Here is a 15,579-nt window from a genome sequence, read left to right as displayed (position 1 = left end):
AGCCAACAAAAATGAGGTTGTACGAAGGCGCGTGCTTCTGAAAAAGTGAAGGACAGCAACATGTCGCAGCAGGACGGGATCTTCTCCCCCTGCTTGCAGCTTTCTGGCTGACCTGTGCCCAGCTGCAGGAGGGAGAGAAACTGAAGGGGACAGAGAGCAGAAATTTAATCTTCTCATTCATAGCAGCTGGTATTCAAGAAGTATTAGGAGGGAAGTATTTAGCTGTGAAGTTGCTAAGGGAAAAGGAACAACTGGGATGTTAAAACCACAGCCAGTGGTAGGGGTTTGTAGCATCTGTCCAGGTCCTGGAGCAGGTCAGGGATTGGCAGAACCTCCCGACAGGAGCACTGGAAGCAAATTTGCCTGGCGCTTGCTCTGTAATCTCTACAGAGGGACATGCCCCTGCCAAGCTTCTGCTGGAAAGGTTTTACACAGATCAGTGCCTGCCTTTTGCAGGATCTTGCGCCACGTAAATCCTCCTGCCAGGATGCAGCAGCACACAGAGAGCAGCAGCAGGGACTTTCTGTCTGGTGGAGAATGGTCTTTCACAGATGCAGACTTTTTTGCTAGAAACTGCTTGATGCTCTGTTCTTCCATAAGCGTAATGCCAGCAAGAGCTCGGACTGGCATGCAATAAGCCTGCCTCTTCTGCTTTGACCTGCAGTGAGGAACCCCTGCAGCGACAGGAACGGGGGCTGCATGCACCGGTGCCACAACCACCACGGAACTGCCCGCTGTGAGTGCCACCCTGGCTACCGGCTGGCACCTGACAGCAGGGCCTGCGAGGGTAAGCGCCTGCGGCAAAGCTTCCACGGAGAAAAACAACTGATGGGGGAGAATAGCGCTCTGTAGTAGCAGCTGTCAGCGTCCGTGAATTTACAAGTGAGGCACAAGCCTTCTTGGGGGTGGCATGAGAGCGCTCAGCTGATGTCTGTCCAAGAGCCCTGCTCAAGTTCTCTGGAACAACACTTGAGTTTCATGTGATCCAGCTTCCCAGGAAGCTTCACAGCAATTCTGAACTCTTAACTCTGTTTCTCTGTTGGCCTGGACACCGGTGAAGAATTTAGGGTGCAAAATACTGGTGAAAAACTTGATGATGGTAACAATCATCCCTTTGAAAGAATGTTGATGGTTCAGCCTGCTTTGCTTATTGATTGCTCATCTCTTGCAGACGTGAATGAGTGTACGACTGGGCTGGCCATGTGTGCACACCAGTGTCTCAACACTCGTGGCTCCTTTAAGTGCACCTGTAACCCAGGCTACGAGCTGGGGGCGGACAGCAGGCAATGCTATCGTGAGTACTGCATGCAGGACCCCCTCTCAGGCAGGGATGGGAGGTGGGTTTGCTTCTGCAGGCAAGTGTTTGTGCACTATCCTCTGTGAATTGGTGGGGCCAAGTTATAGCAATTTCTTTTCTTTTTTTTTTTTTGAAGGATTTCACAAGCAGGTTTGGGACTGTTTACTCTCCACCAAGATAAAAAAGTTTGTCTGATCTTTAAAATTACCATGAAGCTACTTTTCCTTGTTTAGGCAATGTATTTGGAGCCATTTGGCTCCAAATAGGCCAAGTTCTGCTCTTGGGGACTTTGCTGGACCAGTTCAGGCAGCTGCAGATGTGTCACTGAAGAAGGAATTGAGCTAGTGAAGTGATTGCATCTGCTCCCATCAAGAAAAAAAATAAACACTATTATGCAAGAATAAGCCAGATTGCCTGAACGTCTGTTCAGCTAATACACATCAGCGGGGACAGCCCAAAGCAGAGCTATTGGCATTTAGCACTAGCACCCCCTTACAGATGAAAGCCACCATGGTAGTCCCAGTGCTGGCAGCTGGTGTTACTGGAACCCGTGATGCTCCACTTCTGCAGCAGCTCTCACTGTGAGCCTGCCAAGGGCATGAGGGGAAGGCTGTGCAGACCATAAATGGGTCTTGAAAGGCATCAAACAGAGCAATGCACGGAGCTAGACTGATGACATGCTATGTAACAACCTAAGCACACACACACCTTTCTTTCTAGGAACATGGTTTCTTTCACACTGCATATTCTGTGAAAGAAAATACCGTAGCTCAGTTTCATGTGCAACAGCACATTTATTTTCAGCTGCTGGGGCGAAGGTGTGTGATTGCCAGCAAGGCTTACAGAAGCCAGGTCTATGCCTAATGCATCCTACCTCCTCACCTAGCCCTGTGACTGTGCAGGAGGGAAGATCACCCTCTGTGGCTTCAGCTAGCTGGCCGACCGGTGACAAAAAGCTTAGCTTCATTGCTACTCAAGTCTTGGTTTTCCAAGTAAGCCCCTGGTAAGAGATGCCAACCCTGGAGGGTCACTTGACATCAGGGACAGTGGAAGCACAAAGCCCCACTCATGTTTAGACGTGGCTTCTCCAGTTGTCACGACTCATTGCCATAACATCGACAATACCTCTACTTAGGTGCCAGCTATAGAATTAAGTAGCGTTCTTGTATGGGAAGTGTTTCTCCTTGCCCCTTCTAGCATGTTTCTAATGCAAAACTCTGGTTGTTCTTGCATTAATGAGAAAAGGAAAGATAGACTATATTCATGGTGTGAAATCTGGAAGATAGTCTTCCACCAGGGCACAGCTTTTGGTTTTGACGCACACAGATCCATTGGGAAGGATCAAGCTCCCCTTCTTTCATCCTCCTTGGGTCTGAACACACCAAAAACTCAAAAATGTTCTTGAAGGCAGAAATTATTTTCCTGAGGTTCAGGACTGAGTCAAAGCTCCATGGTACAAGTTCTTTTTAGTTTAAGAAAGCTTAATTGACTAGACAAGTTTACATAAACTTTGCCAAGCTAAGAAGATATATGGCTGCTATTGATGTTTGCGCCTACCATTTTTGACGTGTCAGTAACTAACATTTCTAGCTGTAGGCATCTGGATGTTTCCGTAGTTAGCTGCATTCTGCTGCTCCCATTTCTAGCTGGCATCAGAACAGCTCTGTACTCACAAAGACCGAGCCAACTTTCAGTTGGCAGCACATACTGCAGCTTGTCAGGAATGGGAGCAGTTTTGTCTGCAGTCTGGTTCATCTCAGAGATTGTCCAGAGCCTGCTCCGCCAGTCTGTCCCTAAGAGGCTACGTGGGGCGTTGCCTGGGATCCATCCATTTATTTTTATACATCACTTCCCAGCCCAACGGTGGCCTCTGTGCAAAACTATTTTCATCCTTCCCCCACTGTGGAGCACTTCTCAGCAGGGCTGTTTGCACACAAATGTGCGTGCGAGGAGCTGGGCTGGAAGCTGCCGTGTGGGTACCTGCTTGAGGGCAGCACCGAGGGAAGGCTGGGGCAGCCAGTATGTACAGACAGATGTGCAGCGCATGCTGCAGGATCCTAACCGGTGTGCCTTTTCCAGGGATAGAAATGGAGATTGTGAACAGTTGTGAAGCCAGCAACGGTGGCTGTTCCCATACGTGCCACCACACCAGCTCTGGCCCAGTCTGTACCTGTAACTTTGGCTATCGGCTCGAAGAGGACCAGAAGACATGCACTGGTAAGGCAAGGGAAAAGGTACATAATCTTGTCTTTACAAGTACATCTCGTAACGATGAGGACCTCCGTGTGTTAGCTACTTTGTGTATGTGCACTACAAAAAAGTTAACCAGGCTAGAAACAGATGCAAAGGGACAGGAGGTGAGATACTGCTGTGCTTGGAATCCTCAAAGCTGTGCTCAAGGACCTCCCTGGACACTAACTCTTGACTTCAGGGCTAGTTAATTCGTGCCTGCTGAAACTGATCTAAGGCAGCATTGGCAGATACGGAGACTAGCATCTCAGACGCCTATAAGCCTACATCTGGAAGGGATGATACTCAAAATGTACCATCCTGCCTGTTATCTCCGTGTAATTTGAGTAAATGACTGATGTGGATGAGTCACTATGTGCAAGCCAAGCTACATAGTTCAGCCCCATCCGGTTCTATAAATATGTGTTGATGGAGAGGTAAAGGTGAAATGCACCTCGAGCTCTGTAAATGCTACACAGCTGAGGCATGCACTTTCTATTGCATTACTGAGCCCCTTGCAGCAAATAACCTAGTCAGAATCCCACTGTAATGCTCAGTAGCCAGACATTTACTGCACCGGTGTGTCAGGCTGTCGTTTACGTCTGTGCTCACAATAGGGCTATGGTTTACACCTTGCTTACGATAGGGCTGTGGTTTAGGTCTGTGCTCATGATAGGGCTGTGGCTCAGGCTTGCCCAGCAAGGCTGGGGGAATGTTTCCATCCTTCAGGCAGTCCAAAGCTGTAAGAAACCCTGGTGCCCTTCCTGCAGGTTAGTTTGAGGCACTTATACCTAGAGACAGATATACCTGTACTTTCTATAAAACCAGCAAATAAGAGGCTGCTAGCAAAGGCTGACAGTGTTTAGTGATGCAAAACCATACTCACATATTTCCATGCAGTGTAGAGTTGCAGTTCATCTTACCCAGGAAGTAATTCTTGAATTTGTTCCGTCTTTGTTCAGTACCACCTTCTTCCTGCAGTTTTCAAGGGGCACAGCTGTCCAGGGCATCTGTTAGGGATGGATTCGCTCCTCAGCAGGCTGCCGCGGGCACCCACAGTTCTTGTGCAGAGGGGCAATTCCTGTGCTGGAGGAGAGGGACCCAAAATCCTCAGGATACTGGCTTTCCTCCGTGGCTCTGAGGAAGCAGTAGGAGCTGTCTCCATATAGCATCACGAGATGGGAGCAAAAAAGCCAGGACCTGAACTGAAGTCTACCCTGAAAGATCATTATTCCTTTGCATGCTACGACGCCTGGTAAACTTTCTGTAGCCCAGCAGTGCTCTTTGTTTTCCTGCTAGATACCTCCTTGGTCCAGCCTCCTCCACTGGTAGGGGGATGCTTCACAAACCCCTCTACTGCATGGGCACTGCAGTAATTCCACTTCACAGCAGACAAATGGAGTCCCATAAATACAAGGGGCTTGAAATTTCAAGCTGCAGGAGCTCTGCTTTCTCCAGGTTATCTAGATCCTTCAGAGACTTCACTCAGTTTGTAGGAACCATGCAGACCTCAACCATCTCCAAACTCAGCATCAGTATTTTTAACAGGGTAAATCAGAAACAAGAGCCAGTATTACAGTTGGAATCTTCCCCCTGTTTGTAAGTACACAAAGCCTTTAACAACAGTCTTGAGCTGAAAATCACAATTATCTTCCCACAGGCCTCTAGGATTCAGGACTCCTCCTTGGCTGGGGAGCACATTGCAGAGGATGATCCATTAACATAAGCCTCACTCATTTCAAGAGGAAAACAAGACTACTAGCTCAGGGTTTGGCAGTCAGATCAGTAAAATCTTCCCAGAACTAGTCACGGAGCAGTTTTAACAAGTATTATCGCCACTGCAAAGCTAGACATGCGTTAACATCCAGTGCCCTTCGTTTTTTGTTTAGATATCAATGAATGTGACGATGGTTCTCACTGCTGTCAGCAAGACTGTTACAATTATCCTGGAGGCTACGAGTGTGCCTGCTATGCTGGATACAGGCTCAGCACGGACGGCTGCGGGTGTGATGGTAAGCAGAAATATCTAGCTGGATTCCCGCAAGTAAACCAGCAACGCCACGGTCCTCAGCCTCGCCGCAAGGCAAGAGAGATACACGGAACAGGTTCCACTAATCCTGGTTTTCTGTGTTTTGTCAGCCTCCTCAGTTTGCTTAGAGCTAAGGCAACTCAGCTATTCTAACCCATATGCTAGTCCAGCACAACTGAAGAGTAGCGATGGGGCTTTTAAACACATGGCGTTATCCCAGTTCGAATTCCAAGGGAGTTGGTCCAGGTCTGACTCCATTAATTCACAGAAATCAATTTATGTTCAACCCCAGAGGCTAACATTGCCCATCATTTTCACCCAAGAGATACAGGAAAATAAATGTGTCTGTAGAAAATATGCTAAGACAGTGACTAACACAAGCTTTTAAGAAAACCAGGAATTGTCCTACCTGGTTTCAAACAGCCAGGTGTTTCTTCCCATTTCTCCCAGCTTGTGCCAGTTTTCCTGTCAGCTCTCTGATGAGTTGCCTTCTTAGCAGTAACAATGTGGGGCTGTTCCTCCTAATGAGTTGTTCTCACTACCAAAGTTCTCCGTAATATTTCCCAGGTGAAAATCCAAGCTGACCTACCTGTTTCTACAAAATTAGTGGGAGACATGAACTGAAACTCAGCATATGGTACTGAAACCCAGGGCTCCCTCAGTCACTTTGGATGGTTTCACTCAATTTTTAGAGTCAGGTGGCTTGACATAACTAGTGGTGAGGATGCCACCAACCTGCTTGCTGACCTGTGGACAGGAATATATCTGCCCCCGGGTCCTGTACAGAGGCTCCGCTCTCATTACACTGCCATATCCCATGTTTTTCAGATGTGGATGAGTGCTCTTCAGATAACGGTGGATGTGAACACATATGCCAGAACCAGCTAGGGTCTTTCCAGTGCGGCTGTGAGATCGGACACAGGCTGGATGAGGACCGAAGGAGCTGTGTCTGTAAGTGCGACGCCTGCGCTGCCTCATGGTCGAGCAGCAGGCTGCCCCCCAGCACAGCCCCCCACACGCAGCCCGGACAGCGTGGGCTTGAGCTCTTTAGCCCTGCACACCACCTTTTCCACAGCACTTACTACTGATAGCAGTGGAAATGACTCGCACCACCAGCAGAAAGCTTTCCCCTGACAGGGCCAGTCCTATTTCAGCCACGTTCAGCTCTCAGCGCGGCGAGAGCTCTGTGTTAACCTAAGTACTGGAGTCCTTTCCACGGTCGCCAGCCTCTACGGTTTTTCCTTGTAAGAAATAACAGATGATTGGTTTTTTTAAGCAGTAGTGCCTTTATCCCACCACCAAACACACTATTACCCAATTTACTTAGGGCAGCCACCACGTCACTCCATCTGATGACCCCCAGCAGTGTTGTCCAGGTTCCTGGAGAGGCTTCCCGAAGGCTGGATCCAGAAGAGCAGCACTCAGTACCTCACTGCTCTGGCAAAATGCCTGAGCATCCTCCAGCCCCTCTGGCTTTTACCAGCTCTGGCTCTGCAGCACCTGCCCCGGCTCCCAAGGGTGCCTGTGCTTCCCTTGGCTGCCCGATTTTTAACCCCACAAGGGAAGGAAACCTTTAGCCATACCTGATAGATACTCCTTCCGAAAGGAGAACCAAGCTGAAATGCTTCGTTTTGTTAGATGGGTGGTCTTGTTTAATTTTCCACGAAAGAGTTAAGTTGTCTGAAAACCCAAAGAAGCTGAGCGGTCTGGGCAGAATGACAGCAAGGCAAAGGTGATGGGATGCGTGCGAGCTCAGGATCCTGAGAAGCCAGAGCTGTGTCAAGGTTGAGATCAAAGCTTCACCCATAGATTTTGAAGTCACTTAGCTGGCCCGTGCTTATTCTAGCCAAAACAAGCAAACAAATTGCAAAAATGTTGGAGGCGTCAATACAGAGAGAGATCAGTGGTGCCAACCATGCCAAACCAGATGCGCCGCCCCTGTATAGATACTTCTGCTTTCCCTTTCCTATTACAGAGGTTCTGTCCTACCGTTCACCTCTTAGAGATCTTGTCTCTTCTCCCACTCTGACACTGTCATCTCTGTGACTGCCTCCCTAGCTATAGAGGACCCTGTGGAAGCTCTGGATAGTCGGCGCCCCGTTATCCGCCCCATCCCTCATGTCGCAATCCTGCGAGATGAATTTACCCAGCTCTTTAATGATGACTATGAAGATGAGGAGGAAGAGATGGAAGCAAGAGGAGAGCACACGCTTTCAGAAAAATTTGGTGGGCATTTTGCAGCAGTGGTAGCTGGCATAACTTGCCTGGAAGTCTTCAGAATTAACCATGCATGCTGGGTTGTTTATTTGCCTGTGTCGAGTGCCTTGTTTGTGTACACAGAACCTGTGTTACAGCACAGGTGCGTTAGCTTTGCCACAGCCTGAACATGGTGGGGGTTCTCTGCCCAAAGTCCCCGAGATGCTGAGGCAGGCTTGGGGAGGGCCCCTCACCCGCAGTGCCTCTCGTTGCAGTCTGCCTGGAGCACACGTTCGGCCCTGACTGCAGCCTGACGTGTGAGGACTGCCAAAACGGAGCCACGTGCAACGCAGAGGAGACCAGCTGCGACTGTCCGGCAGGCTGGACCGGCATCCTCTGCAACCAGAGTGAGTGATGCTGGAGGGCAGCGGGCGAGACGGCTCTTCTGGCCCCTGCTGCGGGATGCAGGGAGGCAGTGGCTGCATGCGGGGCTGCGGCAGCCACCTGAGCCTCGCCTCTCTCTCTCGCCCCAGCTTGCCCAGCCGGCACCTTCGGGAGGAACTGCAGCCTGGCGTGCCGCTGCCAGAACGGCGGCACCTGCGACCCCGCCACGGGTGCCTGCCGCTGCCCACCCGGGGTGGCTGGCGAGCTCTGCCAAGACGGTAAGCCCACAGCTCTCCATCGCTGTCCCCTTCCTGCGCACCACAGCCGTGGCGAGGCGCAGGGACCTGGTGGGGCACGGGGTGTCTCACCTCGCCAGGATGGCACCTCTGTGGGGTCCCAAAATCCGGCACCAAACACAGGGGCCTCCCTTGCAGTTTTCTTCCTAAAACGTTTTCCTGCAAGAAAATGGCAATATTCCTGAGCTGCCAGTTGCAAGTGATGTTCCCCAGCCTGCGGCAGTAGCTCATTTCTGTTTCAACGCATTAGTAGAGCGTTTGCTGTAATTTGATAAATGGCTCTTACAGCCATCTCTGACGCCACTCTTTGATGTTCCCGTTGTGCTTCTCTGAACCCTTCAAGTGTTTTCCATGGAATGCCTTACACCGGTCCCTTTGTAGCTGTTCACTGAAAGCATCTTCTAACTCTTTTGTGGAACCATCCCAGCACAAGTGGCTCTGACACATCCCTGCTCCATCTGACTCGCTGGGTCACCTAGTCTTGCGTGGAAAAATGTTGTTTTAATAAGGAAAAGATGATAAAGGGGATTCTTCACCCACAAAGTGGTGCTCCAGGTAGTGTGCCTTGTCTTTGCACTGGAAGACCTTTGCAGTCCCCAGCAATGACCGCGGGCAGCCATCTGTCCATATTACACCGTGACACAGAAAAGGAAGTCGAAAGCGGACGTTCAGTGGTGAATGTACAGAATCGCGGAGGTTTCTTCTGCTGAAGAAAAACCAAAGGATTGAAAAGTTGTGACAACAGTAGTTACCCAAAGTACCCAACAGAGCTGTCACTGGCTGTTGGTATTTGTTTCTTGCTCCCAAAGAGTTAAAATCTGGGGGACATAATGTGAAAACACAGAAAAAATGAGCCTGTAAGAGCCTGAGACAAAACGACTTTAGACAAGTGGTTAGGAGCATATGGGAACTATTACTGGAGGGGACCAAAGCAGAATGTAAATGAATGTGAGAGATACCCCAACCTTTTCTTTCAGTAGGAAGGAGGTGATTGAGGGATACAGAGAGAAAACAGGAAGGTAGGTTTAAAATAAACAACAAAGAACTGATCTGGTGTCCCAGGGTGGCATTTCCTCCGCTTAAACTGTCTGTGCTGTTCTTTTTGTACGGGAGGAGGCACATGCTGCCTGGACAGATGGTGGCCGGAGCTTTCTGCTGACACAGTCTGGCTGCTATGTGCTTCTAATAGTGAGATCTTTAGCATAACAGAGAAAGGACAGTAAATTTATTCCTTTAATAGTGCAAATATCACTGTTACTTACCAATAGGAACAGCCTCGTGGATTACTTTCTGATGTATGACAAACTTCCCTCCCCAGCGCCCTGCAGGGTAGGCTTCTGGCACGACCAGCATTCCCATTTCAAGCGGGGTGCCGAGCTGACGGGTGCCCTCGAGGCACCTCGTATGGCTGGAGAGAGGCAGCAAGCGAAATGCGCTGTGCCACTGGGTGCAAGGACAGGAGTGCCAGATACTGAAGCAATCCTATTTTGAGCCGGTGCAGGGACCTGCTCGCTCTTACTGTTACCTGATGGCACAAGCGCGCTCCTGGTCAGAAAAGAAGCCGGCCACCTTTGCGACACTCGCTGCGTCCTTTGCCTAGGTTCATTTCTGGTGTTGTACAGCTTTGATTTTGCTGCGTTTTCTGTGGTGTGCCGGAAAGAAAATGACAGGCTGAAATCCGCTCATCTTCCCAGAAAATCCTCTCTCTATTACTAGGGTGCCCAAAAGGATTTTTTGGGAAACAATGCAGGAAAAAGTGCAACTGTGCCAACCGGGGTCGTTGCCATCGGATTTACGGAGCCTGTCTGTGCGATCCTGGCCTGTACGGACGGTACTGCCATTTAGGTATGCTTGTCCTTGCCTTTTTTATGAGAGAAATTACTCTTAGATTACAGCCTTTTCTAGGTACCACCCCTGGCAAGGGCCGGTGTTGGTGACAAAGCTGATGTCCCTTGCCGGGTGTGATTTAGCCTCGCGGGTCACTGACCAGCTCTTCCCCTCTGCCCCCAGCTTGCCCGAAGTGGGCGTTCGGCCCCGGCTGCTCGGAGGAGTGCCGCTGCGTGCAGCAGAACACGCAGGACTGCGACAAGAGGGATGGCTCCTGCCGATGCAAGCCTGGCTACCATGGCAAGCGCTGTGAGATGAGTGAGTTGCCGAGAAGCATTCACAGAGCATCGCCCTTCCTCCTCCCGCAGCCTCTTTTTTCCTAGCTGGTTTTCTGGGGGGAGTAGCTCAGCTCACTTTCCACCCTTGGAAGGCGTCTCACCTCTTGTTTAACTTAAGAACAAAACTTAGTCACGTGAAATTAGCGGGCAGAACCTGCACAGCTGGGTGGGAGTGCCTGTGCGTGTGGACGGTGGACCTCATCCATCCTGCTGTGCCCAGCTGTCAGCTCGGGAGGGTGCTGGTGGGTGCCCATCACTGCGAGCTGGGGCTGCCTGCTCTTCCAGGGTCGAGTGAGTAATGCCAGATGTTCTTTCTTTTTCATTATGATTGTTAACAGACTGCGACCCTGGCTATTACGGGGATGGCTGCAAGAAGAAATGTAGCTGCCCTCCCGAAGTGTCCTGTGACCACGTCACCGGAGAGTGCTGGAAGGAGTGTCCCCGGGGCTACCATGGCGAGAACTGTGACCAAGGTAAGGCAGGGGCCGTGCCAGGCCACCCGGAGCGTGCTGTAAACTCATGATTCCTCACACATACCATCTTTTTCTTCACAAAACAACACCAAAGGGCTTCCAGAATTCCTCCCGTGCTCTGCCCCCTGGCCCAGTGCAGTTGAGCAAATGCACGAGGAGCTGAAATGCCTTTAGAGGACACACGAGCTGCCGTTGCAGGTCGGTGTAAAGTACTGCACTCTCTTTGAGGCAGGGAAGCATAATGAGCCTTATTCAGAAAAGGAGAACAAGGTCTTACTTTATCCTGCTACTTGGGCATCTCGGCTTTTGTAGATGAAGGTGATAGATCAATACGTTAAATTAGCGGGCAGAACCTGCACAGCTGGGTGATAATTATCTTTCACCCCCCTTGATATCTTGTTCCTTCCAGGCAATCAGTGCCCAGCAGAACAGTATCATATTTTCCATTCCATTCGCTATTCCATATTGAAACTCTATTTGATCTGCAAGCAGAAAACTTTACCCTCCATTTACATTAGGGTTTGAACTCCTGCCTCTGCATGAACCTCCGAGCAGTTTTCTGCTCTTTGTGTATGCCAGTACTGAACTGCGCAGCTCTGTGCGTGCAGCTGACGCTCGGGCTCCGAGACCGCAGCTTTTCAAGATCCCGGAAGATGGTTGGGGTGTCAGAGAGTTTGCCTTTGAACAAAGGTGTTTTGGGCGAACCTAAAGGCAGTGAGTCACTGACACGAGGGGATGATTACAAAACATGAGCACGGTTCCTGGAAAATAACAACTTTTGCCAGCCTCAGAGCTGCCCAACGATTGAAAAGCCAACCTCCTCCTCCTCTTGTGAGGTTGCTTCCTTCCGAATCACACTTCAACTGCTTGGATCCAGCAGAAAATGCAAAAGGTTGGACTAATGAAGTCCGCCCTTGAAGACAGACTGCATTAAGAGGCTTGTGAGGGTCAGCACCTGAATTTTGCTTCAAGCGTCCCAGCAGTTTCTGCACTAACTTAGGTCTAACCAAGCACTCCATCCACACCCAACCCAAAAGTTACAACCATTAACCAACCTCATTAAGCTGCTAGCACATGATTGCCTTGCATAACACCACAACTGATAGAACATAGCTGCTCTGTGGTCAGAACAAAAGCTGCAAATGGGCACAAAAAGTTCCAGTGCAAGAAAGTGCTAACAGAGCTGAAATAGCATTAGGAGGAGAGGTGTGAGCAGCTTTTGCAGGGCTTGTGCCCCCTTGCAGGGGTCCCGACAGCCCCAGAGCCCCCCCGACGTGGCGGGATGCTGCTGCCTCCAGAGCCATGCGGCGCCTCGGCGGGCTGGGTGCTCTTGCTCGGGATATTTTTAAAAAGAATAAGAAAGGAGCTTAAGCCTGTAGGGGGGAGTCACAGGAAATAACACAAATATTTGTATAGAAATAGTAGGCTCTTGGCTGTTGTTTGGATCTGGAAATTATTAAAGGGTGAAGACAAACATCTGCCATCAATTAGCAAGGAGGAGGAATAACAAAAACTCCACTGTGTCACTTGAAATCTACGCGCTGGTGTGCTTTTCCTCCATGCATTGTGAATGCTGGTGTATTTGCATCTGCTAGAGCCTTACAAAACATTGGCTTCAGTGAACAAAAAGGACTGCGAGCAATGGAGCTCTTCTGGGAGACTCAAAATAGGATTTAAGGATCTTTGGGACTGAGGCCCTCAGTCTGCACGTAATTAGCTGGCTGCTAAATTGTATCATGGGGTACAAAGAGCAAACCCAGCGTTCTGCCATCAGCAGTACCTCAGAGCAGGGGGAAGGAAAAGTCCTTACTCCTCCTGCCCTGTGAGGATGCTCTGTCTCTGTTGCTTCATGTCAACGTACCCGCTGCAAGCCTTGCTGCTTCTTAAAAGGCTGGCTTCCAGATCCTGGAGACATTTGGCCAGGGCAGTAAAAAGCCCTCACAGCATCTTATAAAAGTCAAGGGATGCTCGGGGTTTGGGGGCTGTGAGCCTGGTGTGCTGCAGCCCAGCACAGAGAGAGCAGGGCGGCTGGGGTCACGGCCCAGGGGACGAGCATCTGTCTAAAGGCAAAGCAAAAGCGTGTCTTCCCTGTCCTGTTCCCTGTCGGTGGGTGCCTGTAGCAGGGCTGCAGCACGGCCGGGGCACAGCCTGCGGGGTGCAGGGCAAGGGAGCGGCTCGTTCTGCAAAATCGCCTTCACAGGTCGGAGACCACTTTAGCCTCAGCTGTTGGGCATGTGACCAGTTGCTCTCGTATGAAGAACTGCTTTTTGAAAGGACAAGCAACAGCAGAGAAGCGATGCTAAGACAGGCGAATCAAGGCAGTGGGGTGAAATGCTAGAGGTGACCCATGTGCGTGACAGGGTCCTGACCAGGACCGTGAGCACCGTTTTCCTCTGCAGCACAGGAACCTTTCACTGCTCAGCTTTTCCTTACGCAGCCAGAGGCTCCTTTGCTGTGTGGGCTCTGGTCAGCGATACGCGCTTGGGGAAGGTCGCTGGGGAGGGAGCGGTTCTCACCTGGCTCTTTTCAACGCAGAGTGTCCGGCGGGGAAGTTCGGGGCGGGCTGCCGGCAGCCCTGCTCCTGCCGGGGAGCACCCTGCGACCGGAGCACGGGGCAGTGCCTCTGCCTGCCGGGCTGGACGGGACACGACTGCGGCCAAGGTGAGGAGGCAACAGGAGCAAATGGGCTGAGGTAGGGATTTAGGCATCTAGCCATTATTTTTCTTTTGCTAGAATTAGTTTTAAAAATGTCTGCTGCAATTAGAATCATCTTCATGGAAAATTAGAAAAAATGCAGCTTTTGGTGGTAAGTCTTAAACAATAGCCTCAGCTAGCTTGGCTCTGCTGTTGAAGCTGAGGGAAGTACAAGTAAACATGTGCAATAAAAAAAGATGAAGATCTTTCAGTTGTTGCAGTCCTTAAAACAGGAAAGGAGTCTTCCTCTACTAATGTGTATTTTTAATTGACTGCACCATATTACTCTTTAACTTCTGGAAAACCAGATAATTCTAAATTTAAAACTTGTACATGATTATATAGTATTACAGCAGCTGGAAGATATTGGCCATAGATAGATGTCCTGCTCCTAGTGGTTTGACTGAGCAATAAAACTACACATGCACAGTGCTTACCATGCCTTGGAGCAGCTGGGTAGCAGTTAGACAAGGATTCTTGCCCCAGTTCTATCAGTTCTTAGCCTTCTGCTTCATCTTTGCAACTAAAAGTGGATCTGGGAATGCTGACTAACATGTGACAGCAGCTGTGAAGACCCTTTGCCAGCAACACCATTTCCGAGCAAGGAGCCCTTGAGCTCCCCACAAGTAGATGCGAATCCAAAATTGACATGAAAGTACTGGAATGAGATCAGAATAGCACTTACGAGGGCTCACACACTGTTTATAAAACAAACAAAGCGTTGTTGTCCTTGCTAGTATGAACAAGAAAAGGGAACCCGTTTCTGTGCACCAGAAAACAAGCGTTTCCCTCTTACGCCTCGGCTTGCGTGTCCTCTCTCCCTGCCCATGCTGCAGCCTGCCCTGACGGGCGCTGGGGCCTGGGCTGCCAGGAGATCTGTCCTGAGTGTGCAAACAACGCCAGCTGCGACCCTGCCACGGGAGCCTGCCTGTGTCCACCCGGCTACACCGGCCGCCGCTGCCAGGATGGTGAGTGCCGTCTTCCATCGGGTCCCTCACGCCACAGTGGCTGCCTCCAGCTGGGGTGAGGCTTGTTTAGGTGGACCTGGAGGAGCTGCTTTAGCAAGCAGAGCATCCAGCTGCTGACCAGGCACCGCCACATTCAGCAGAGCAGGGCTTGGCACTGCGTGTGCCTTCAGGGCATGGGCTGGGTTCTTCCCTTGAGGTCCCTCTGGTCCTCACAGCAGTAGCTTTGGCATCAGCAGAAATGGGAGGTAAAACCGTAACCCCTCATCCCGCTCAGCGCCACGCTGTGCCGAGGAGCATCAGTGCTCATGGCCAGGTCCCCTGGGGTCAGTCAGGAGGGAAGTCTTTGCCGTGGTGTTACGGCACCCGCCTGCAGTCGGTCCATGTCTGTCTTGGCAGTGTGTCCGCCTGGCTGGTTTGGCCCAGAGTGCCAGCTGAGCTGCAGCTGTGGGAACGATGGGCATTGCCATCCTGTGACCGGGACGTGCAGCTGCGCACCTGGCTGGACGGGGCACAACTGTCAGAGAGGTATCGTACCCGCTGTTCATTGTCCATCGCTTCTAGAAGGTGCTGACCTGTGCAAAGCTATGCCGTCCTTTGCTTCCTTGTCACCATCGTGCTGTGCCAGCCAGAAAAATCTGAGATCCTTTAGGTGTCTCCAGTCTGTCCTGCTGGTGCCACCGGGTGCCACTTGCCTTGCTGCAGTGGGCTTGCTTGCAGAATGAATTCACATCAACTACGTTCTAACGTAGCACCTGCTCTCGCTGTCCCACTGGGTTTTCTGAGCTCCAACAGCCACATTTCTCCTTCTGCCCAAGCGAGTAGTTGTGATCAATGGGAACAACACCCCG

The 15,579-nt window shown here is 50.7% G+C and overlaps 1 protein-coding gene across 2 annotated transcripts in view; it reads left to right on the top strand.

Moving 5' to 3' along the window:
- Nucleotides 1–15,579, top strand: part of MEGF6 (multiple EGF like domains 6) — a 106,374-nt gene that overhangs the window by 77,663 nt on the left and 13,132 nt on the right. For both annotated transcript variants that reach the window (XM_040585881.1, XM_040585880.1), the window contains 14 exons: nt 665–787; nt 1,172–1,294; nt 3,377–3,514; nt 5,416–5,538; nt 6,384–6,506; nt 7,614–7,781; nt 8,027–8,158; nt 8,285–8,413; nt 10,148–10,276; nt 10,442–10,576; nt 10,935–11,069; nt 13,605–13,730; nt 14,600–14,731; nt 15,128–15,256. In XM_040585881.1, the coding sequence (XP_040441815.1) occupies nt 665–787; nt 1,172–1,294; nt 3,377–3,514; nt 5,416–5,538; nt 6,384–6,506; nt 7,614–7,781; nt 8,027–8,158; nt 8,285–8,413; nt 10,148–10,276; nt 10,442–10,576; nt 10,935–11,069; nt 13,605–13,730; nt 14,600–14,731; nt 15,128–15,256 (1,845 nt within the window). The remainder of the gene's footprint in view (nt 1–664; nt 788–1,171; nt 1,295–3,376; nt 3,515–5,415; nt 5,539–6,383; nt 6,507–7,613; nt 7,782–8,026; nt 8,159–8,284; nt 8,414–10,147; nt 10,277–10,441; nt 10,577–10,934; nt 11,070–13,604; nt 13,731–14,599; nt 14,732–15,127; nt 15,257–15,579) is intronic.

This window comes from Falco naumanni, chromosome 3 (genome assembly GCF_017639655.2).
Source record: "Falco naumanni isolate bFalNau1 chromosome 3, bFalNau1.pat, whole genome shotgun sequence".
NCBI classification, from domain to species: Eukaryota; Metazoa; Chordata; class Aves; order Falconiformes; family Falconidae; genus Falco; species Falco naumanni.
The sequence above is the reverse complement of the archived record's forward strand: the minus strand, read 5'-3'. Positions and strand labels throughout refer to the sequence as shown.